The 23,437-nt window shown below is 41.2% G+C and overlaps 1 protein-coding gene across 1 annotated transcript in view; it reads left to right on the plus strand.

The window, feature by feature from the left end:
- Positions 1-23,437, plus strand: part of usp43a (ubiquitin specific peptidase 43a) — a 102,269-nt gene that overhangs the window by 28,615 nt on the left and 50,217 nt on the right. The window contains exons 3-6 of the mRNA XM_046410587.1: positions 4,112-4,215; positions 16,466-16,558; positions 20,424-20,559; positions 22,920-23,067. Coding sequence (XP_046266543.1) covers positions 4,112-4,215; positions 16,466-16,558; positions 20,424-20,559; positions 22,920-23,067 — 481 coding nt within the window. The remainder of the gene's footprint in view (positions 1-4,111; positions 4,216-16,465; positions 16,559-20,423; positions 20,560-22,919; positions 23,068-23,437) is intronic.

Below are 23,437 nucleotides of genomic sequence, written 5' to 3' on the forward strand. Positions count from 1 at the left end.
TCTCTTCTTCACCCACAATCAATGTCAGCCTACTACTCTTACTTACCCATCTTAAATGGATTTCTTTCTTTCTTGGCACTTTTTGTCCTCGGCTAAATTGAATGTATATGAGGAAGGATGCATAATAGCTATCACAGTATGGCTAAACTGCAAGGTAAAACATTGGAATGTACCTTCAGTGTATTCAGGAATGCACTGAAAAATGCACACATACATGAGCCTTGGGCACTGACAAAGGGACATTGTGCCAAATGCTTCAGGCAAACATGAATGGCTCTGGTGATTATCTTCTCTGTTCATTTTTAGGCCAAGCTGTGAGTGATGAAAAAGTTCCCTGTTCCCACATGTTGATTGGGGGGGAATGAGGCCAGGGTTTCCATGGTGATGCTTGTAACCTCTGTCTCTGAGGGTCTGGGGATTGTTCTCCATTGTCCTGCAGAGAAAAGATGGAGAAAGGAGGGCGAAATGGAGAGAAAGAGAGAGAGAGATATTCTCGCCGCTCGGCTTGTGGTGTACAAATGAGAAATGATATCCACATGTGAAATGAGGCCATTGTGGTTTAAATAACAATAACACGTTTTTGTTTCTTTTGTCTGTGCGACATACACAAATCCATGCAGAGAAAAATGAAAGAAGACTGTCATTTGATTCAGTGTTAGAAATTATTGCTCGGTAGACCTGTAGAATCATAGATTGCCAAAGATTTATAAAATAATCCAGCCCAAAATCATATGCAGTCCATCTAAGCAGTATTCAGAATAAGTTTTGCATTGTCTTTGTTCATTCTGCCACCCACACTGAATGAAACTGATGCTCACCAGCACAACATGGAAATTGAAGTCGAGTGCAAATAGCCCCCGCTGCATCGCTTGGTCCCCGGGTGCCAGTGAATCCCTTTTCCAATCTCTGTATCTCACTTTCAGGCCTTCTAAACTATCCATTACAAATGATAAGCTGGTCAAGTCTTTGCTCTGTCTGTGGCAGAGGCACCTCCTTCTTTTTATATTTACACATCAATCAGTTATTGTTTACCTTAAGTGAGAAGTCCTGCCAAAATTGTTTTGTTTTCACCTATTCAAATGGCTGTCGCTTTGCAGTGATTTAAAGGATAATGAGCTTTTATATTAACAAAAGTGAAGACAATGCCAAGTTTGGAAGTGGGCTGAGGTGGAGTTCGGAAACAAAACTGTCACACATGCTTTTTGGGCTTTGTGTTTTTACCTCATTATATATTCCGTAGAGAGCCATCCTTGGAGAAGTTTTCAGAGATGCCAAAAAGTAGCTCTTTGTTCAAAGTGAATGCAGCAGTGATTGGATTTTGTTTGAACAATAGCAAAGCTTCATCAAAAGTTGGATTGTCATGAAGTCATGATGCGAGACCTGTGCAGAAAGTCTCATTTCCCCCTGCAGGTGAGGAGACCAGGTATCTCTCTGAGGTATCTCAGTGGACTATGACTTTGTTTGCTGAGTCGGGCTCAAGAGTCTGAGCCTGAGTATTATGTATTCTAACTACTATGTGTACACCGCTTAATGGTTTCGAAGAAGTGAAAGTTTGAAACCTCATCCTGAACAGAACAAGTTACCAGTGTTCATCATTCACACACCCAAGCAGCATAGCAGTAGGCTAATTTCAGTCTCCAGACTGTAAGCACTGGTTTCTCTTTGATACGGCCTTGTAGTTTTTACCTTTGTCATCCGAACACACATTCTCCAGTGTATTATATGGGAATCTAGTAGCCATTAGTTCTGGTTTGTTTAACGTAATAAATATAATGCAATTTTTATAATAATTTATCAATGTACAACTTGAATTTCAATAAGAAATTATTTAAAAATTACAAAACATGGCAATAAAGATAAAAGATAAAGATTAAAAAACCCTGTGTCCAAATGAGATTACCAGAGAAACAGAAATATAATACTGCATCTTTCATCTGTGAATGAATGTACTTGTAATTTATACGGCCACAGCTTCGCAGTTATCCTCCTTGTTGATGTTGTTCAGTACATCATGGTTACTAATTCTCTGCATGCTTGTTTAAGTTTCAGTCATTCTGTTTAGTAAGTGTCAGCTGGACAGAGGAAAGCTTAGGTTGTCTAAGCAGCAAAAGCACAGGTGTACTTAATGACACTGTATGTGACTTCATTCCATTCAGGTGAGCATGTTGTTGTGCTTGTTGCCTTACTGCTTACTGGGACACTTAATGGAACTCACTGTGAGCTGTGACTGTGATAATGACTGGAGTCATTATTAATGAAGTAGTTTCACTTGTGTTTTTCCTTCTGTGACAAGCCAAAATGCTTTGAAAAAGGTTTATACCACTAGAACTGATGTTTATATTTGAGCGATCTGGATCCATAGTACCCCAACAGGTGTTTTCACTTCTCTCACCTGATTGGAGGCTGGCTACAAGTCTAATTAGAGTAAATGGAAACACCCATGTCAGTGTGTAGGGCCTTTAAACAATCCTGCAATGTAAGACTTAACAGCCTATTTGAACTCTCACATTTTTTTTTCTAGGCTGTTTGCTAATTCTCAATGGAATCCTGTTCAGGACGACCCTGACCGTAACCATATGAAATCTTGAGTTTTTTTTTACTGCATAATTATATATTCTGTGGATGCTTGTTTTGCCATATCTAAAATCATATAAAATTAGAGTTCAAAAGACATTTTAACACTGTCTGAGGCACTGGCAACCCTACTTTTGGTGCTGTTGTCTTGTAAAATAAGTACATTTGGTCTCAGAGCATGAAAATACTGGCCTTTTTTCATTTGTATTTTCTAGTTCTTTTGTTATATAAAATAAAAAATGAAAGTCAAACCTTTTTTTTGTATGTAGGTGTGTGTGTTTGCGTGGATGTGGAGTCTGAGCCAGGAGGGATGTGACGTGACTGGTTCCCCAGAGAGAGAATTCAGCCATAATTTCAGCATGTCACTTTACGGCGACCTTAACTGTGACTAATTATTTGAATTGTATGTGCATATATTGCCTCCCTGTCTGTAACTATTGTCCACTGAAAGGCCCAACAAGCATGTCAAGGGTGTCAGCACCTCTCCAGGAGAGTCTCGCAGTAACACACTCAAAATACACAAAATATTACACGTGTATCTGTCATTAAATCAGATCAGACTCTGTGATTTGTGTTGTCCACACCACGGCAGAACTACGTGTAGCAGCAGATTTGGACTGAGCTGTGTAAGTGTGTGTGTGTGTGTGCGCGCTTGCATGCGTGTGTGTTTGGTGTGTGTGTGTGTTGAATCAGTCCACCTAGTGTTCGCTGATAGCTTTTATGTCAACCATATGAGATAACGATTAAGCAATCTGTTGCTCTGTCTCCTCGAGTTGTAGTTGTCCATCTTTTATTCATCTCCTTCGTTCTTATATTTAGCTCTGAGGTCTTTCTGCCCTCCTGCTGAGTCCAGCACAGCATGCAGGGCATCACAGCCTTTTAGTTTTTTGGGCAGACATGAGCGTGACATGGAGGATGGTTGATGTCCCAAATATTTTTGGGACTCCAGTCTGTACCGACTATGATGTTCTGCTGTTTACCATTTGAACTTAGCTCTGACCGCTCTAACTTGAACGTGAACCACGTTTGATTACCTCACAGTCTATGCTGTCTGATTCACTTTGCCTTGTGGAACAAATACTGAGCAAGAGATGTGTAAATTTCTCTTTTTTCTCTTTCTGTTTCTTTCTCTACATCTGTTTATATATGTTTCTGTTTGATCATCTCTTAGTTTATGGAAGTAATAAATTTTAGTGAGCAAAAATGCTGATTCACACTTCATTACTCTGGATTTCATTTTTGGACAGTATATTGTCTATAAATACTGCAGGTGAAGGGCAAAGTGCTAGTTGGCTTCTGTTGAAGAAAATTTTGTCTGTTCTTGTGCCAGTCACAGGGGGATGCTCTTCTTGCATGCAGACTCATTTGAAAAGAAAATCTTTCCTCCTGCAGCTTTCATTTGTTTATAAGACATCATGTTGGAAACTGGTGTTCAATATGTTTCTTATTTAATCTCACTGCAAAGAAGTAAATATGTACCATATCCACTTAAGGGATTATTTGTCTCCTTTCTGTCCCTCTTTCTCTTTGTCTGCAGGGACACAGTTCATCGGAGGATCCGTCCAGTCCCAGTTCAGCCAGCACACAACAGCCTCGAGATCGACACAGTTTTGTCCAGGAACATTTTCAGGCTCAATACAGGTTAGAAGCACAGGCACTTAGATTTTTTTAACTCTGATGTGGCTGATTGTCTGTGTTGCTTGGCCTTTAACTTTGAGATTATGTCAAATTTAATGTTTTTAGACTCAAACTTTTTAGGAATTCAAGAGGGTCGTGGCATGACTGAACTGAGAAGTTGAAGACTGCTGAAGACCGAGAAGTGTAGAAAAAACTTTAAACTTTGAGGCACATTTCATATCTGATCCCTGTATACTGAACTAACCCCCTCTGTTCTTTCTAATGTGGCCTAACTTAACTAAGTAGTGAACCCACTAGAGCCATACCCACCTGTCTGTCTTTGATTGACCGACCGATTGATTGTCTCACATTCAAATATAACTTAAAAGCTGTTCTCTTGTCAGACTCCTTTGGGGACCACTCAGTAGGTTACTGTGTGTTGAAGATGACCACCAAAATTGATTAAAATTAGACAGTGTAAGAGAATGAACCCAGACATGTTTATTGATTTGACATGCTGTTAAATGTGTTCCAATTAATACATGATATAGTCCATATTCACTGAGGTGATCAATAAACATGGCCCTTGAAGACTTTGAAAGCGATGAGATGAGACTTTATTGATCCCCAAGGGGAAAAGTTAAGGGCAGGCATTTACCTCTGACCTCCTCTGATCAGGGCCCTCTCTGTACAAGTCAGGCTCATTGCATTAGAAATTCCTCTTCACAGACACCAGCGCTAACAGCCACCTGCAGTTGGAGTGAGAGTTATTAATGTCTTCAGAGAGCTGGTGGTAACTGAAGTGAATTTATTAGGGCTTTCATCAGTAAAGCTCTTAGTAAGGAGGACAAGATTTTGGAAACTATCTATTTTGGAAACTACTACTGAGTCCCTTATCAATTATGTAGTAGGCAAGGTGAATTCCACCAGGCACTGTATTGATTGTCCTCAAGTTGTGTTTGAATATACAGACTGCAGTACATGTACCATTAAAAAGAATAGGCATTCAGCACAGGTGAGAGTGTATTTTCTCTTCTGTGGATAAGAATCAGTAGGTTGAGAAAGTGGGTAAGACAGACTCATCTTCAGTGCTGGCTTCTGGCTCTCTTTCGCTCAATGGAAAGGCAAAACCTGCAGTTCTAATGTGATTTACTCTGGACATTTTGTCGGTACACTTGACAGTGCATGTTTACTTCACCTCCTGCCTTCATTTTTCACTGGACTCTAGAGAAATGTAAACATGATACACAATGGTAAATATGGAGATACAGTTTTGTGAAAATGTCAGGCTTGTTTCAGACCTTAATGTTGTGATTGAACAGTGATGATGCTTTGAAATGGCTAACTTTGGAATAGCAGGGGAGAAACAATAAAAAGAAAATAATGTCAGGATTTGGTCTTGATAAGAATTGTTTCAGCTCTTTGTTGGCCAGCCTTGGTAGTAACAAACTGCTACCAAACTGATTAAGTGAAACTATTGAGTTGTCCCTTGTAAACGTATGTCATAATGTTGGGTTAGACTTTCCCATGTGCCAGTAAGTATAGGGTGGGTATAACAGTCACTGTGCATCAAAGGTCACTAATGTTTGCTCTGTGTGGGACGACTTTCAGATTGCCTATTAATTGGGGAGGTCAGTCCATACCCTATCAGAATGAGGTGACTGTTTTGTTGGAATGAGGGAGTGGGGCTATTTGTTACTCTGCAGCTCTAAAGTCATGTGTTCCAGCTTCTCACATTTGAATTTCATTTTATTGACTGTTTCTTGCATTATTATTGAAAATCAATTAATAATTGTTGTTTGTCTGTGGTGGAGTGGTTAGCACTGTCACCTCACAGCAAGAAAGTTCTTGGTTTCTGTGTGAAGTTTGCATGTTCTCCCTGTGTCTGCCTGGGTTCCCTCCGGGTACTCCGGTTTCCACCCACAGGTTAATTGGCGAATCTAATATGCCTGTAGGTGTGAATATGAGCGTGAGTGGTTGTTTGTCTCTATGTGATGAACTGTAGACTCTTCCAGGGTGTGCACCACCTCTTGACCAACGTCAGCTGGGATAGGCTCTGCACAGGACAACTGGTGATAGATAATGGATTGACTGTAGCCTTAGTTTCCATATCCAGGATTATAACATGACATGAGGGGCGGTGAAAAAGGACCAGAAAATATGGACACACACCTGTTACATCAATTATAACATGACTTGACATAGATAACATTCATGTTTAGTGTTTCTTTGTCTGAACAGGGATAATTCACCAAATCCATTAACACCTTGTGTAAAACAGGGTGAGAGGCAAAGTCATTTTTCGGTTTTGTTTAAGCATGATCTGAAACATTGGTAACAGCAGAGGATTAAGCGCCTTAGATTGCAGATAAACAGAAAACATTCTAATTACTGATGCCAGAGTGAATTGCAAACTGTGGATTTAACATATGTCAGTTTGAGATTCACATTAATCTGCAACATTATCTGTGAAAGTTTACCTGGGATGTTTTGGGCAGCTATGATCAAGATGTGATCCATTTTACTGTTTTCTGGTGGAACTATTGTTCATCAGATGTTGTTCCCATCAGCTGGGAATAACATCTGAGATATTTTATTGTCAACAGCTGTTGACAGCTGATAAAAGGTTTCACTTCACAGAATCACAGTCACCCTGCACAGTAGTCCTGTCATGTTTGGTGCACTGCACACAGTGAACCTTCATCAGATTAGTGTACAATTCAATAAAAGGTCAACCTTTGACACTTGTACAGCATTGACCACCATACCCCGAGGTTAACCAGCCATTCAGTCGTGGGATTATCCCATTGCCTCATTGGCGGATGATTGATTACACGCTTAGAGTCAGACTCTGTCCCTGTGTAGCCTTGTCTCCCATGATACCCTCAGGCTGACTAATTTAAAATATCTTGCACTGAACCACACTGAACCGCTGAGTCAGTTGAAGAAAATACATGTAACTCTCAGGGGTGGAGATGTTTGTTGAAGATCTCTTTTTCCTTGTCTTTTATCCATTCTTTTCCCCATTCTCTCTCTGAAAATAGTCACACACACACCCAGGTTCGTGTGGCATTATCAGCTTAGCTGCCAGTTCATTAGCTGATTAGAGAAACAACGCTCAGGGACATTTACTTCCGATGGCAGTGATGCTGGAGTCAAACTGTGCTAATAGCATTGCCAACAAACATGGGTACACCTACATGTTCCAAAGATAAGCTTGAGCGTTATCAGCTTGAGGGGCAGTGAAAAAGGACCAGGAAATATGGACACACACCTCAGTTACATCCACTGGTCCAAAGCAATTCTTCTGGATCAAAACAGCCAAATTAGTTTTCTTTTATGACACATCAGCCATATCGCCAGGCTTTTAAATCTTTCTAAGCATCATCACTGGCCAGTAGACCTAAGGGAGTGTGTGTGTGTGTGTGTGTGTGTGTGGGTGGGTCACTGTGCTCTGCTGGAATTTAAGAACAGATGTGATATTTTCAGTGTGGCTGTGTGTCAGCAGATATGACCGACTGTTTATAGCATTTCACATTTCTGTTATGGCATCACTGATAGCAGTTGCAGTTTTTGTCAGTTAGGTAATGTGAGTGAATGTTGTCTCATGAATTTCACCCAGGACAGTTTTAAATCCATTTTAATGACCCATTGTTCAGTTCAGGCTGCCACAGTTGAGCCTGTTCCATGTTTTAGTCAAGTCCCAACTTGTAAGGTTATTCAATTTCTCCAAACTTTTTTTGTTTTTTGTTTTTTTTTTTTTTCTTTCGCTTTGATTCTGATTTTGTCATGTTAGTATATTATTCTGTTTTCTATTATTGTCTTTTTTGTACTTTTTTACTAATCCTTATATCATGTATACTTGTACTGAGACTGATTCTAACCTGGAAAGCATTTTGGGTCAATTAACTTATTTTAAATGTTTTTTTAATTAATCAATTTATCAATTATAAGGGCTGTTGCCACAAAGTTGGAGGCATAGCATTTTCCAAAACGTCTTGGTATGCTGAAGCATTAAGATTTCCCTTCAGTGGAAGTAAGGGGCAAAGTCCAAGCCCTGGATAACAGCCTCATACCACACCTAAATTCAACAATAATGAGGTGTGACCAAATATTTTTGTCTTCATAGTGTATCTACACATCAAGGTGATGTGTTTAATTTGATTGTTTTGTCCAAACAAGACCTGAAATTTACATTTATGATGATATACAACCAAAGAAAGGAGCAAATTCTCCCATTTCAGGAATATTTCTGTTTTCTGCGCATGCGGTATCTTCACATTGCTCCTAGTGGTCTTGCATGTAGATGTGATTCTGTGGGCCAAAATCTAAAGCTCATTAGAAAACCTGAAAACAATCATGGAAAACTGATGCGCCTGTTTCTCAGTGACTTCACTAATAAGTGAAGCACTTAACAAACTTGGTCGGTCTTCATTTCCTCACTTAGGATTTTGTGGTCCTCTTCTCAAAGCATTTATCTTTGTGGCGTAGAACAGAACTCTTTTAAAAATAAAATCGAAAATTGTGTTCTTGCATTTTCCCCTCGTAATATTACTTACCAGTTTCTCGCTCCAAGACCTTAATGAAGCAGTGGATAACTACCACAACACATCACATAAGTTAGACAAAGTAGTCTCATTTTATAAATTATAGACTTGGATGCCCAGATGGTCAGCAATTTGTTTTCTACTCTGGGTTTCACCAGGCCTTCTTCTGTGTATATTTGCTTCATATCCATTTGTATTCTCGTCTCATTAGTCAGCCGCAGCCTGCACGGGTTTCAGTCTGCTGAGTCCTCCTTTATCTCTCCTTTTTCACTCTTTTATCATCTTCTGCTCCTCCTCTTTATTTCGTGTAATTACTGGGGACCTGGAGTCACTTTGCCTCTAAATGCAGACTAACAAAAGAGCAATAATTCCCCCTCGATCATGCAGTGTCTTATTTTTGCATCTTTGTTCTAGGCCGTGTCTTGTTTGTCTCCATGTCTATCTGTGTGTCTCTCTGTGGCCTTCCTTCTCTCTCTCTCTCTTCTGCGTCTACATCACTTGGCTGATCTCTCTTTTTTTCCCCTCATCTTCCTTCCTGATTCTTTTTATATCTCACAGAGATGGCCCTTAGAGGCATTCAGTGGAGTTGTCTGATCTGAATAAATGTTTGCGATTAGAGCTGGGGCTGTCTTGTGGTTTGGGCTGCCAGTGTGGGAGTCGGTGCTCAAGTCACTCCGTTGTGCCACGATGTTTAAATGAGTCTTTGTCAAAGCCTCCCTCCCTCCCTCCTCCTCTGTTTGTCACTCTCAGTTTGTGGCATCTATTTTTAATGGCCTGGGAGACGTGTGGAAAACCCCAGCCTCCGTCTCCGTCTGAACAAACTAGATAGTAGAGGATGGTTTCTGTTCTTCTATCACGGTGCCTTTTATTTGGATGCAGATTCGATCTGAAAATGTTTGGAATATGATACAGCGTGTGTAATAAATGTTGCCGGTTAGAAACTCCAGTTCCTATTGTTTCCAGATTTATTAAGCTACGCATACAAGTGAGCAAATCCCACAGTTTGTCTTCGTCGTCTGAAAAGTCGAACTGAGGGCCATAAACAATTAAAGTGCCACAAAGCAAAACCTTTTAAAAGCTACGTATGCAACAAAGCCAACTGATGGCAGTCCAGAATGAGATGTTCTCTCCACCAGTCATATATTTTCATGCCAGATCCTTTGAAGACTTTATGTTTCAGAAAAGAGTGTAAACTTTCTCTCATCTTCAAAGATGATCCACTGGGGCTCCCCCGTTTCACCCAGGCTGGGATGTGCTTGCGTTGACCTTTCTGAGGAACCCGTCTGGTCATTCCACAGCACACAGCTGAGTGTGCTGCAGAAAACAGGGCCAGACGGTGACCTTCCCCACTTTGATTTTGACGCTTTCGCCACCCACGGTGCTTTCTTGGAGCCCAGCCTCACGCACCACTCTCCCTCCTGTTGATACCACCCAGCTCCCTGTAGCACCAGACTTTGAAGTGAGTGCGAGCCACTTAGTGCAGGGCCTTATCAAATGGCAGTAACTCTTTGATCTTTTTATGCCTTTTTGTTTTGCAAAACAACAGTCTTCTGCACAGATTCATTTGCCAGCTCACTCCAAGTTATGCAGTAATTATGAACAGTAAGTCTTTACCGCTGGAGCCTAAACTGACCTTTGACCACACAGCAGCACAATTAAATTGGACTCCAATCTCCAAAGTGTCATGGCAAGTAATTAGGGTAGGATTCACTGTGATTTTCTTCCTCAGGATTGAGGTTTAGTGCTGGAATGATTTGTTGTTTAATTCAGTAGTCCATCCATCCATCCATTTTCTATACCGCTTATCCGTGAGGGTCGCGGGGGAGCTGGAGCCTATCCCAGCTAACTACGGGCGAGAGGCGGGGTACACCCTGGACTGGTCGCCAGTCAATCGCAGGGCCAACACACAAAGACAAACAACCACACACTCTCACACTCACACCTAGGGGCAATTTAGAGTAGCCAATTAACCTAATGTGCATGTTTTTGGTATTGTGGGAGGAAGCCGGAGTACCCGGAGAAAACCCACGCAGGCACAGGGAGAACATGCAAACTCCACATAGAAGGGCCCAGACCGGGATTCGAACCTGGAACCCTCTTGCTATGAGGCGACAGTGCTAACCACTGCACCACCGTGCCGCCCTAATTCAGTAGTCAATTAATCATTAAAGTCCTTTTTCAAACAAAGATAAATGTTGTTAAACCTCTCAAATGTTCACTGTTAATAGACTACTGATCAGATGAGACATTTGTCGGCATCACTTCAGGCTCTGGGAAACTGTGTTGGACACTTGTAAGATAATTTAAGATAATCTTTGTAACTATTTTATCAAACTCTGCATCCAATAATTGATGTATTATTAACTAGCTATATTCTGTTGCAATAGGTAAAATAATGGTAATCATTTTTTGCAGAAATATCTTGATTTTCTCGCACAACTGTGGGAAACAATGAAAATATCTGACTCTGTGACTGACTGACTTGTGTGTGTGTGTGTATGTCCTGGCGATTATGAATTGTCTGAATCACATTTAAACACCATTTATACAAGAGTTCATGTTCTTAAACTTTTCCTGTCTGGGATTCAAACTCTGTGTGTGTGTGTGTGTGTGTGTGTGTGTGTTGAATTTCAGACCTCCAGATTCTTGGCTCATTAAAACACCCCAGTACTTTTCCACTCCTGACTACCCACCAGAAAATCACCTGTGACACCCAGTCCTATGTGTGTGTGTGTGTGTGTGTGTGTGTGTGTGTGTGTGTGTGTGTGTGTGAGTGAGAGAGAGAGAGAGAGAGAGGGAGAGAGGTAAGCGATGCTTCTGCTCAAAAGGTTAACCTAACCTGGTGTCTGCTCCAGGATGACACCCAATTCTTCATATACTTTGTAGATACATCTCTCTCACCATCGCACACAATGCAGTGAGGAAGCAGCTGAGCAAGAGTGTAGGAGAGTGAACACAGAAAGAGAGAAAGAGAAAGAAAGAGAGAGAGACAGTTGGATTAGTTAACGTCTTTGAATCAAGCCACCTGTTTTAGAAATGTTGCCGTTTGTGGATGAGAACTTTTTTTTTTTTTTTAAACAATTAAGACTAAAAATAAAATGCAATGAAACAAGATCATAGTCATAGAAAAGAGCAAGCTGGAAAGTGCAGTCATGTGTGCCCGGTTGTCTTCCGTTACTTATTACATGAGTTGGTATAAATCCATTTATCACCTAGTTATTTGGTCAGTTAGTTTTTAACAGTAAGGAGGAAAATCAAATGTATGAGTGTGACATTGAGAAGAGACAATTGCAATATTGTCTCCTAACCCCAGAGGAAGAATAGATGTATAAAAGTGAAGGTCTGTATGTGACCTAACGTGTGTGTGTGTGTGTGTGTGTGTGAGAGAGAGAGAGAGAGAGAGAGAGAGAGAAAGTCTGAGCCGCCCCTTTAGCTGAGTTAATTTCCCCTGACAGGAGGTCTCTACTCGTATAGAAGGAGATGAATGCCCTCCAATCCATAGCCAGTGACACATGACTGACAGACTGACAGGCGAACAGAAGAAAATTAACTCTCTGAGCTCTCTCTCTTTCAGTACCCGGAGGAGCACTGAACTATAGACGGCTATGACACAATGCAACTTTGAGTTTGCTGTGATTGTGCCTAAATGATGTGGCCCCTACTAGCTGCCAACACTAATGTTTTAAGACCGAGTGAGTCTACATATTAGGCTCAGAGGTGCTCAGAGTTTGATATGTGTAACTAATGACAATAATGGCTGCATTACAAGTTGTGTGCCACTGTTAGAGTCCTGTTAGTTATACTTGGGCTTTTCCTTCTATTTCTCATCTAAATGTCTGCCATGAGAAAATATTATTGAACCTACAGTATGCTAAAACACATGCACGCTTGCCTGTATTGTCTGTCAGAAACAGGTGATTAGAACGCCACTAATTGTAAGTCATATTTTACTTTACTTTATTTTTTTTATTTGCCCAAGAATCACTGCATCAGAGCAGGAGTTTTACTAATTCATTAAACCTTGTGAAGTATCACCCTGGTGGTCATGATATGTACTTTTGCATGCAATGCAGGACAGGATCGAGGCTTGTTGACTCATAAATGTGGATGCTTTGCTCTCAACAGTCTGGCCAAGTGCAACAACTATGTATTCTGCACACAATATAAATGTTTACACAGGTGTTTCACCATAGGTTTGTGAAGAATTCCCAGTGGTGCAAGGATGTGCTTTTTGGTACCAGCAACTAGAAATCTGACTGAGTGAAACATGAAGTGTAAGAGATCTTGTTGAGCTTTTTCTTTTTTTTGAAACTGAATCGTGTGAAGTAATGGCTGTTATGGGCGAATCTGACTGGCTTCAATAAATAGCTTAGTGTGTGAAATATTAGTTAACTAGCAACCAATAAATTGAAACTCCCCAACTTTATGAGAGGGATGATTTCATCATTTTACTTGTTTTCTTCTGTGTTCTCCAGCTAAAACCAACAACAAAGTATGTTCTGTTCTCGTCTGGCTGCGTCTCCACCTGAGCCCAGGCCTCCATCCATCACTGTCAGCTGACACTGTTTACACTTTAAATAAGGTCAAGACTGCAGTGACTGAACAATCAAGTTTCTTTGACAAAAACATTTAAGTGTTGCCGAACCAAAGCTCTGCCTCGAATTATTTTGGATGAAAATAAAACTTCACGAAAACAGGAACAGATGAAATTACATCTGTTGAGTAAAAACTGTTGTTTTCATTTCACAATACATCTTAAAGCTGTGAATGTGGGGACTCAAAAGCTGTTATTAAATCTTCTGTCACAGTCACTGTGTGTTTGTTTATGCCCATAGCTTTATCTTGCTTACATCCCGTTGATTGATTGGATTGTAAATAAAGAAACAGTCCTTTACCCCATCAAATCTCATGTCGTTGTTAGATCACTAGTTTGTGTCAGTTAATTTTAACCAGAGAGGATATACATACTAAATGCTGCATACATTACATCATCCACATCGCCTGCATCATCCCCTGTATTGTGCTGCAAAGCCTCTCAGTTTAGAAGAAGAGTATTAAAAATGCTGGAATCAGGCAACACATTACTGCGTGATGTGTAGAGATGCTGCTGGTGGAGTGTTATTTATTTAGCTCTGAGCAGAATGGAGGGATGCTGAGCAGCTCAACTTTCTTTCTTATAAATGAGAGCATCTGCTGCTGTGCGGTTCATGTGGGTGTTTGTGGGTACATGTGGTGAAGCTTCAGGTATTTGCCCAGGTATCTGCTCTGAACTGAAGGACGGTGGTCTTTTGGTCTGACATTGGAACGCACGCTAAACGCTAGTGCTCTCATATTCTCCATCAGAATGTAAACACTGTCAGCCTCACAACAAACTTTGTAAGTGATGCTGTAAATGTTCCTGCCTGCACATGTGTGAATTTGAGTGTCTGTAGGCTAGAGCTTTGGGTGTGCACAGTGTTGTGTGAGTATGTGTGTGTGTGTGTGTGAATACGGCCTGTCAGTCTGCTTTACTGACTACAAACTGTCATCATTAGCGAGCCTGTGACTGGCTGCAACGGCGCACTGGTTACAACACTGACAGCGAGGAAATGTGGAAGCCCGAATGCCTGAAAACTGTTGTATTATTTCCAGCATATTTGTACATTTGACAAGTTTGTATCTCCGCAAACTTGGATACAGCTCAACTGGCAGAAATGATAGTGAGACACCAGGAGATGAAAGGAGCATCTGGCAACACACACACACACACATACACACAAAGCTGTCAGACATAAAACATTATAATGCAGCAACATTGCAGCCCAGCAGTGACTCCACTTCCTGAGGAAGCCCAGGAAAGCCCCCCCCCCCTCCATCCTCACCACATTCTACAGGGAGACCATTGAGAGCATCCTGTGCAGCTGCATCACTGCCTGGTAATGGTAACTGCATCGCAGCGGATCGCAAGGACTTGCAGGAGGGAGTGAGAACAGCTGAAGAGATCATCGGGGTCCCCCCCATCTAGAACATCTACACCACATGCTGCAAAGTCCGCAAAGCCCTCCGCATTGTGGATGACCCTGCACACCCATCACACAAACTGTTCACTCCTCTGCCATCTGGGAAAAGCTACTGAAGCATTCAGGCTCTTACAACCAGACTGTGCAGTAGTTTTTTCCCCCAAGCCATAAGACTCCTCAGTTCTGAGAGTTCAGTACACAACATGCACATTGTCACCTGACCTTGTAATGTTTACAGCAACTGTTCTACCTGCACTTTATACCAGTCACACTGTGTACAATACTGTCTCTGCCTGCACTTTGTGGCTGTCTCAAACGTTCTATTATAGGACCATGTCCTGTCGGTGCTGGCATCTATAGTTTGTGCAGTATGTATAGTCTCTGTGTTGTGTGTATAGTCTGCACAGTCCTTGTGCACTATGTATAGTCCTGTGCATTATGTATAGTATTGCGTTGGTTTGCACTATGTACAGTGTTGTATTTAACTTCTAATGCAGCACCTGGTACCTGGAGGAACTGCCTCGTTTCACTGTTTACTGTTACTGTAAACAGCTGAAATGGCAATAAGAGCCTCTTGCCTTAACTTGACTGGACCTGAAACAGCTAGCCTGGTTCACTTCAATAGTAACAAAATGAGCCTACCAGCGCTTCCAAAGCTCAGGAATTAACACGCTATGTCTCATATTTTTTTTGTTGTTGTTTTGGAGTTAGATAGCTGTTTTCCCAAGAAAACTCACTGACTCCTTCATGAGAGCGATATTGATATTTTTGGTCTTGAGGTCGCTGAGTGTTCTGAGTGATCTGTCTCTTGTTTGGCTGCAGATTTTTGCCAATACCAGCCCATGAGCTGGGATTCCACAGTTTATCTGTTCTCATGTCAGTCCCCCCACTCTGATCAGCATCACTGTCACCGGCTCAAAGTCCTTGACGGGTCGTGTCCTTTCTTTCTCTGCATCGGCTTTGCTTTCTAGTTTCTGTTGACTTCACTGTCCTGCAGCCAACCTTCTGTTCATGTTTAATCTGTCCTCTGACTGAGCCCTGTGCTTTGTCTTTCTCTTCATCTCTGTCCCTTTGTGCTCCACTTTTGTTTCCTCTTCCCTTAACCATTTCTGTCTTTACTGTCCTCTCTGTCTCCAAGGACCCCTCTACAGCTTTCATCCTTTATCTTTCTTCTCTGCTTTTTTCTCTGCATAGTGCTGCTTTTTACCACACCATTATGTTCTAGGATATTTAATGTAATACCTCACTTACCTCACTCTATTTATTTCTTTTTTCAAAATTTGGAGCGGCATTGCACCTCTGTTGCTTTGCTGCCCTCTTCTCAGCATCAGATTGAGTCCAGATGGCCTGTTTCAGTTCTTAGTATTCACCATTGTCCACATACAGTATTCAAATTAGTCTTCTAGTTAGGAGGAAATGAGAGCATTTGGCCTGTTCTTATCTGTCACTCCATCTGTCCAGCACTGTATATGAAGTCATGTAAGGTGAAAAGTGGTCTCCAGTGGACAGAGTAATATTTAAAGGACATAAACTTTGTGAAAATGGACCAACATTGAGTGAAGCAGGATGAAATTTGAAAAGGAAAAGGAAGTTATGGCGAGTTAAAAACATGTAATGAGTGTAGTTCTTTCAGAGCATGTGGTGACCTGAGGTTACATACACATATACTGTACATATGTATAAAAATGTTTAAATTTGTCTCTCTCTCTCTCTCTCTGCTGTCTGCAGGTCTTCTCTGACGTGCCCTCATTGCCTTAAGCAGAGCAACACCTTTGACCCATTTTTATGTATTTCCCTGCCGATTCCCCTACGACAAACCAGGTGATGTATAACACATATGACAAGCTTATTTGAACCTTTTTACTGGCAAGTATCATTTGATTATGGGCTGGCGCATGTATTTCAGCACTATACTAAGATATTGTTGTCTGCACTGTCTAGTTGTCAGTGTTAGAAGTACATTTTTATCTTTTATGTTTTCACTTTGGCCTCATTATAGTCATTATGCTGAGTTTATATTTTGAGTTTATTCCACCATACTTGCTTTTCTGAGCTGCTGGGAAGTTGACACCCTGGATGCATTAGGTTGTCACTGGATATCAATGATATGAATATGATCATTTAGACTGTCTAATACGGCATTATGATTTACCTCCACGGGTAAGTAGAAAAAAACACACAGCAGATGTGCTGTAAAAGCCTGCACTTCCAAAGGAAATTTGACAAATATGAATACAAAACACACTGGTATGCACACATTCGAACAAACATAGTCTGCACACTAACAGCTATTGGCCACAGTCATATCATAGTGATGAATGTTGGCCATCAAAAGTCCCTGAGCAAACACTTTCTGTGTTTCCATTTTTAACCGTACCAGAAGCTGCATGTCAGCAAGGTCCCGCTGTATGACTTTGACATATGATGAAAGAGAAGAAGAGAGGGAGAGGAAATGCACAAAGGACTATTTTGGTGTTGACAATACAGACAGGTATTAGAGTTTTTAACTTGAATGTACTGTTGGCATCAGCACTCAGACACTGGGTCCCAGTTTAAGGCCTTACACACCTGTCACACACACACACACACACACACAGGTGATTTTAGCTATTTTTGCCTGATTTTTAAACCTCTTGTTAGAACTCTGTGGGTACTGTGGGAAATTGATTGACATCTTCCTTTTAGCTGAGTTCCACCTGTTAGGGTGAGACAAAGTACACCTTTATCGTTCTTTTTGGTACTCTCAGTGTGACCTGAAGTATTCTCCATCCAACTTCTGGCAGAGATCTAATGGACTGCTGCACAGCAGACATGTTGACATGCTTTCTACCTAGAGGAGGTCCTGTCCTATTGTGTGTGCTGAGTCACTGTCACTGTTACAGGGACACTTTATGAAACTCAGCTGTTGTTACTGTTATTAAGTTCATCTGTATTTTTCCTGTCTGTGAATAGGCGAAATGTGTCCTTTGCAGCCACCCAGCTTTACAGAATAACTGAACACACCTGTGAGGGTGTGTAAGGCCTTAAAATTCAGTGGAATGAGGCACACTGGCCAACCACAGCATTGTAGGTTTTGTCGCATATCATCACCTTTCTCCTTCTGCCCATGTATCCGGTTGTGCATAAAAAGAAAATATCAGTTGAATTCCAGTCACACAATTTAGCAATTTGTCTACAATGTTCAATGACTCTTCCTATCTTCAAGCATGCAGACGCTGCTGCTCTGCATCCTCTCTGCATGTCTTCCACAGTGCTAACCTCAAACTGAGCTTTAAACCGCGACTTCTCTGCAGTGTGTGGTCTGTCCTGCAGTTGTCTGAGCCCAGCACACAGGGGAATTCATTCAGATTCAGTTTGGAATCACTGCTGGACCCACACAGACCTGACACACACACACACACGCACAGTGGCCTCATTGCATGCTCCTGCTGCAGCAGTATCCCAGCAGAATGCCTCAAAAGTCTGAGGCCCCCAGAGGCGCAGAAGGGTCTGGCTGGCGGTGTGGTGTCCAGGTCTGGGTGCTGTAGATAATGTCTGTATGGCAGAGAGAAAAAGGAGGGTGGCACTATTTCTAACTGTGTTTTCTCCTGAACTAACCTTGCACAGTGATTCTTAGCATAATTACTACTGAGATGCACAATATATATATAATATATAATCTAATAAATTATAGTTCCAACAATGGGAAACTGATATTACTGGCTATCGGCCAATAGTGAAATTATAGCTGATCAACAGAACAAATAAAACCAAAATGTTTTCTTTGAGTTAATAATACATTAGTTGGTGGTATGGACCATAAAATTTGGTTTGCAGTCTGCCAAGGAACACAGAGAAAAAGAAGGGAAAGAGGAACACACAGTGGAGCACGCAGTTGTGGACGTTCTGCTGGAATTTGAACAGTGAGCAGTTCTGATGTCCTTTTGATTAAAAAATGTCTGATTTCATGTTAGTGAGTGAGTCTCAGTCTTATTTCATAAGACTTGGCATTGGCCAGAAGTAGGCTGGATAGAGGAATAACATTAGATCCAGCCTGGGTTGCCTTAACTCAGATCTTGCGGTGAGGTTTGATGTTGGTCTCATTGACTGGTCTGGAGATGCCTTTAGCAGAGATCGTCTCAAGATCTATTGCACCGAATCTGATACTCCACTCTTCCTTTTCCAATGTTGATTACAGTATTTCTGTTACGAGGAATATGTGCTGTGGTCTTAGAGGCAAAAAACAGCAAATTAATGTAGATTTACTTGCTTGCTGCATCTGCATGTGCTGTTCCAAACACTGAAGTAATATGAATATGAAGTATAAGGTATTGTATCATGTGAAGTAAACATGATTTGCAGGAATGATCTAAAACATGCACAAACACTTGTAGGGAAGGACTGCTAAGCAATTTGAGCACAATCCCATCTCTAACATGATTTTTCACGATCTTTTAAGCGACCTAAGGAGCATCATGTACTCCGTGATTCATGTGGAAACATGTGAGAGGTTGCTGTTTTAATCGAGCCTACTCGGCTCCAAACACGCACGGGCTTGGGAGGCTGCAAAAAGATGACTTTAGAGGATGGCATCTCCATTTCCTTCTCCTCTCAAGTGCCATCCCACACCTCTCATCCTGTTCCATTTCACATCTCCATGTCTCATTTCAGAGCATCTAATAGCGTAAATAAAACAGCTGCTCAGATCCTCCACCGTCTGACCTGTCAGCCGCTCTACTGCTAACACACTACTACCCTGAATAATGCATGATGGAAAGCAGGAAGTAGAGGTGTCAGCGATTACACAGTCTTCACCCCAAATAAGAAGGCGTGAGCTTACTGTCATTTCCCTCGTCTTTTCCCAATTCTACACTCATAATCTTTCCTCATTAACTCACTCTCCGTCCTCTCATCTTGTCGTCATTCTTACTTACAGATCCAGTCTGCTGTTTATTATTTCTTTCTGTGATGTCCTCATAATTTTTCAGGTGCTTAGATTGCTGTAAATCAGACATGTCCCAGCACACTGCAGCACCAATGTACTGCTTTAACTTGTCAAGTCCAGTCACATTAATCTACACATAACCAGCCAGACACACACACATACTCAAACACATGCACAAGGGATAAAGGGAAAGCTAAAAGGAAACATCTGAAAATAGTCAAGTCACTTCAGATATTAAGTCAGACGCAAACAAATCAGATGTGTTTGTGCTCACGGAATCAGATTTTGTACAACAGTATCATCAGAGGAAATCCACCCAAGTCCCCAAGTTTATTAGCCATTAAACAGCTCAGCAATGCATTTCAAAGTCTTATTTTATTGAATGTTTTGCAGGTTAGCAGCTGAAATACATTGAGACTCTCTTAAACAAACTCACAACATGGTTTTCATTGCCACCGCCAGTCCCGAATTCTGCACAATAGCACTTTTCTTTTTGGTTGACGTGTGTCTGCAGATGTTATGTGTGTAACACCTCTGTGTGTGTGTGTGTGTGTGTGTGTGTATGTGTATCTGCATCCAGATATGTAAATTACTCATTGTGCATTATGCGCGTATGGAATCTGTAATCATGTAAGCATGCAAAATCCGAATTGTGAAACAATTCACTGCTTTGCTCCTGCAAGCTTATCGTGTATGATCCTCTGATATAAATACACACACACACTTCCTCACACTGTATCTCCTCTTCTCTTTGCCCCACAGGTCAATGTGTGTGACGCTGGTGTTCAATACGAAGGGTCAGAGGTACCTGCGCGTGGGGCTGGCTGTACCTCTGTTTGGTCCCTTGTCCTGCCTGAGAGCCATGGTGGCAGAGGAGGGCAAAATCCCCCCAGACCAGGTGTGTGTGTGCACACACGTACACACACACATGCACACACACACATTAGTGGAAGTTACTTGAAACTGAAAACAGAATCCACCCTTTACTGTGCCAAGTGCAACAGATCAAAGTTCAACCAGGAAGTAACTCTACAAGATCTACATGTAGTGGATGTTTACAATGGACAGGTTACGCAATCATAATTTAATATCCAACTTTGTTTTCACTTTCAAACAAGTGGGTTGGTCAAAAGACAGAAGGTACCTGGGACCATGTTCTCCCTGTGCCTGTGTGGGTTTCCTCTGCTACTTCCTCCCACAATCCCAGAAGGTTAATTGGCTACTAAGTGTAAGTGTGTGAGCGTGTGTGTGATTGTCTGTCTTCGTGTGTCAGTTGTGCGATTGCCTGGTGACCAGTCCAGGGTGTAGCCCGCCTCTCACCCGTTGTCAGCTGGGATAGGTTTCAGCCGCCCCTTAACCTTACTGGATAAGTAGTATAGAAAATGGATGGTGTGATGGATGGATGGATGGAAAATACATCCATTCCAGGCCCATAAAAGGAAATATTAATAATAGTCTGTAGTAAATCATCCCAATATTTGCTTCTAGTTGAGTGAAGCATGATATGAATGATGCACTATATGTCTTGTGTTGTCTCCTTATGTCTTATTCTTCTGTTTGATTTCTGTGATTGTCTTAGGGGCAGACATCTTTCTAAATCAGTGCAGTCACAAAACCTATTTTGGAAATGGAAGCTTTTGGCATTCTTGTACAATTTAAGTTCCCTGCTGAATAGTTTTATAAACTGACCGAAGATTAATTTCCATTTCTTGGGTTCCCTGATGAGGAAATTCATTTTACTACACAGTTTGAGATTTTCTTGTTCACCTAATTCATCTCATGCACACCCGTGGTCTACCCACACAGGGTTTTTTACTGACTTAGCAGATAAAAATAAAACCTCTTTTCGGGTCTGTGTGCTGGTGTAGACTGTGCTTAATTAACATCTCACACACTCTTCTGTTAAATTTTTCAGCAAAACTTAAACGTTTGTCACCCTTAACTGGTTCTGCTTTTAATTCCTACCTTTACCTGTGACAAAATGTAGGAGGATAGGATAGAGGATAGAGAAATAACCAGCCACACACACACACACACACACACACACACACACACACACACACACACAAGCACACAGATTTACTGAATCTGTAATCGTTTCGGGAAGCTGTGGAACACACTGCCTGTTTCTTCCTTTATCTGTATCCATATATTCAACCCTGTCCATTATATGTGACTTGGATGTGTGTGTGTGTGTGTGAGTGAGTGATTGTACCACATTCATCTTTGTCTCCCTCTTATAAAGACGTGAAGCTCCTGAATCTGTTTTTGGTTTGGTTGTGTCATAAATTCTCTTTCCATCCTTTTCATCTTTTTCACTATTTAAGACTTAATTTTCATCATGTGTTGGACATGTGCACATGTACTGGAACACCATGATGCTGGATCAGGTTCCTATAAATAAGATAATATATAAGATAATTATAATATAAATTATATTATGGTCACTTACCACAGTGTTTAACTCATGCATGAGTTAATGATGGAGTCTGTTTCACCAGTGAGAATTAAATCATAATTCATCACAGTGTTGTTTGATATTGTTGCCGGCAGTTTAACAATCCTGTCACGTCATTTCGATATTTCATTTAACAGGACAACTGCTAGCCAGACAACAGATGTGTATTTTCTGCAGTCAGGGTGTAAGAGACAACAAAAAATGAATATAAAGAAATCCTCTCAGGCTACACTTCAAATACTTCCAAGCACAAAATATTCAGCAGTGAATTACATGGCTCTCCTCACTTAATACGATGTTTTTGTTAAACTGTCTGAAGATTTTGACTGAAACATGAAAACTAGGAAATACGCATTTCTGATAGATAAAAAGACATTCTGTAATGTAATTTCCTTTGCAGAATCTTCATCTGGACGTGTTTCAGTTGCCAAGTCATCGTCTCTGATTTTCTGCTTGTTTGAGAAATTTCTTTGAGTTTTTTTACAAGCTGTTTCATACGATGTTTTTCTAGAGATTTAAAGCAGCAAACTTAAGCATTTACATTCTGTGGTTAGAAATACCTTCAATAGTTTTGTTTTCTCTCTAAGTGTGCCTGTGTACAGTACCTGTACCTGTGACACATGCGCCTATGCAAGTTAGCACAGAGAGAGACAGAGAGATTTATCCGTGTTTTTCATTTTCATTTACAAAGTTCAGTTGGACTTTCGTTTGCAGTGCTATAAAAAAAAAAAAACTCCAGTCCAGCTCTGCGAGGCTTGTTTGAGGGAGTTCACACTGCCTCTCCTGCTCTTTCTCTCCAGGTCATCCTGTCAGAGTTGTACTCCACGGGTTTCCAGCGCTCTTTTTCAGATGACGACGACCTGACGGCGATTGCTGATAGCGACGTTGTCTACGCCTTTCAGGCTCCACCCCTCTACAGCCGTGGAGGCTCCACCACATCGCACTCAGGTAACCACTCCGACAGGATGTCCATCAAAAATGACACCGACTTCCGACCCATTAGGTCGTTCTTACCTCTTTTCCAGCCTTCTCATGTCCCTGTGATGACCTTTTATTTGCACTGATTCACATTTTTAGCTGTGTTTCTCCTCCTGTGAAACCTGCAGGTTTCACTGGAATATATTTCGCATTAGTGAGCAGAGGGACAATGTTTGCAAGGTGCTTTGTATCTTCCTTTCTTTCTGTTTCTTTATGCATGATAACACCCAGACAAATTAAATTAAATGTCATGTCTGAATGCCAGCCTGGTGCATCACATCACACTAAACTAAATGACTGCTTGAGTTATGTCTGTGGCTCCAAATGATTAATTTATCTG

Source organism: Scatophagus argus, chromosome 2 (genome assembly GCF_020382885.2).
Source record: "Scatophagus argus isolate fScaArg1 chromosome 2, fScaArg1.pri, whole genome shotgun sequence".
In the NCBI taxonomy this organism is placed as follows: domain Eukaryota; kingdom Metazoa; phylum Chordata; class Actinopteri; family Scatophagidae; genus Scatophagus; species Scatophagus argus.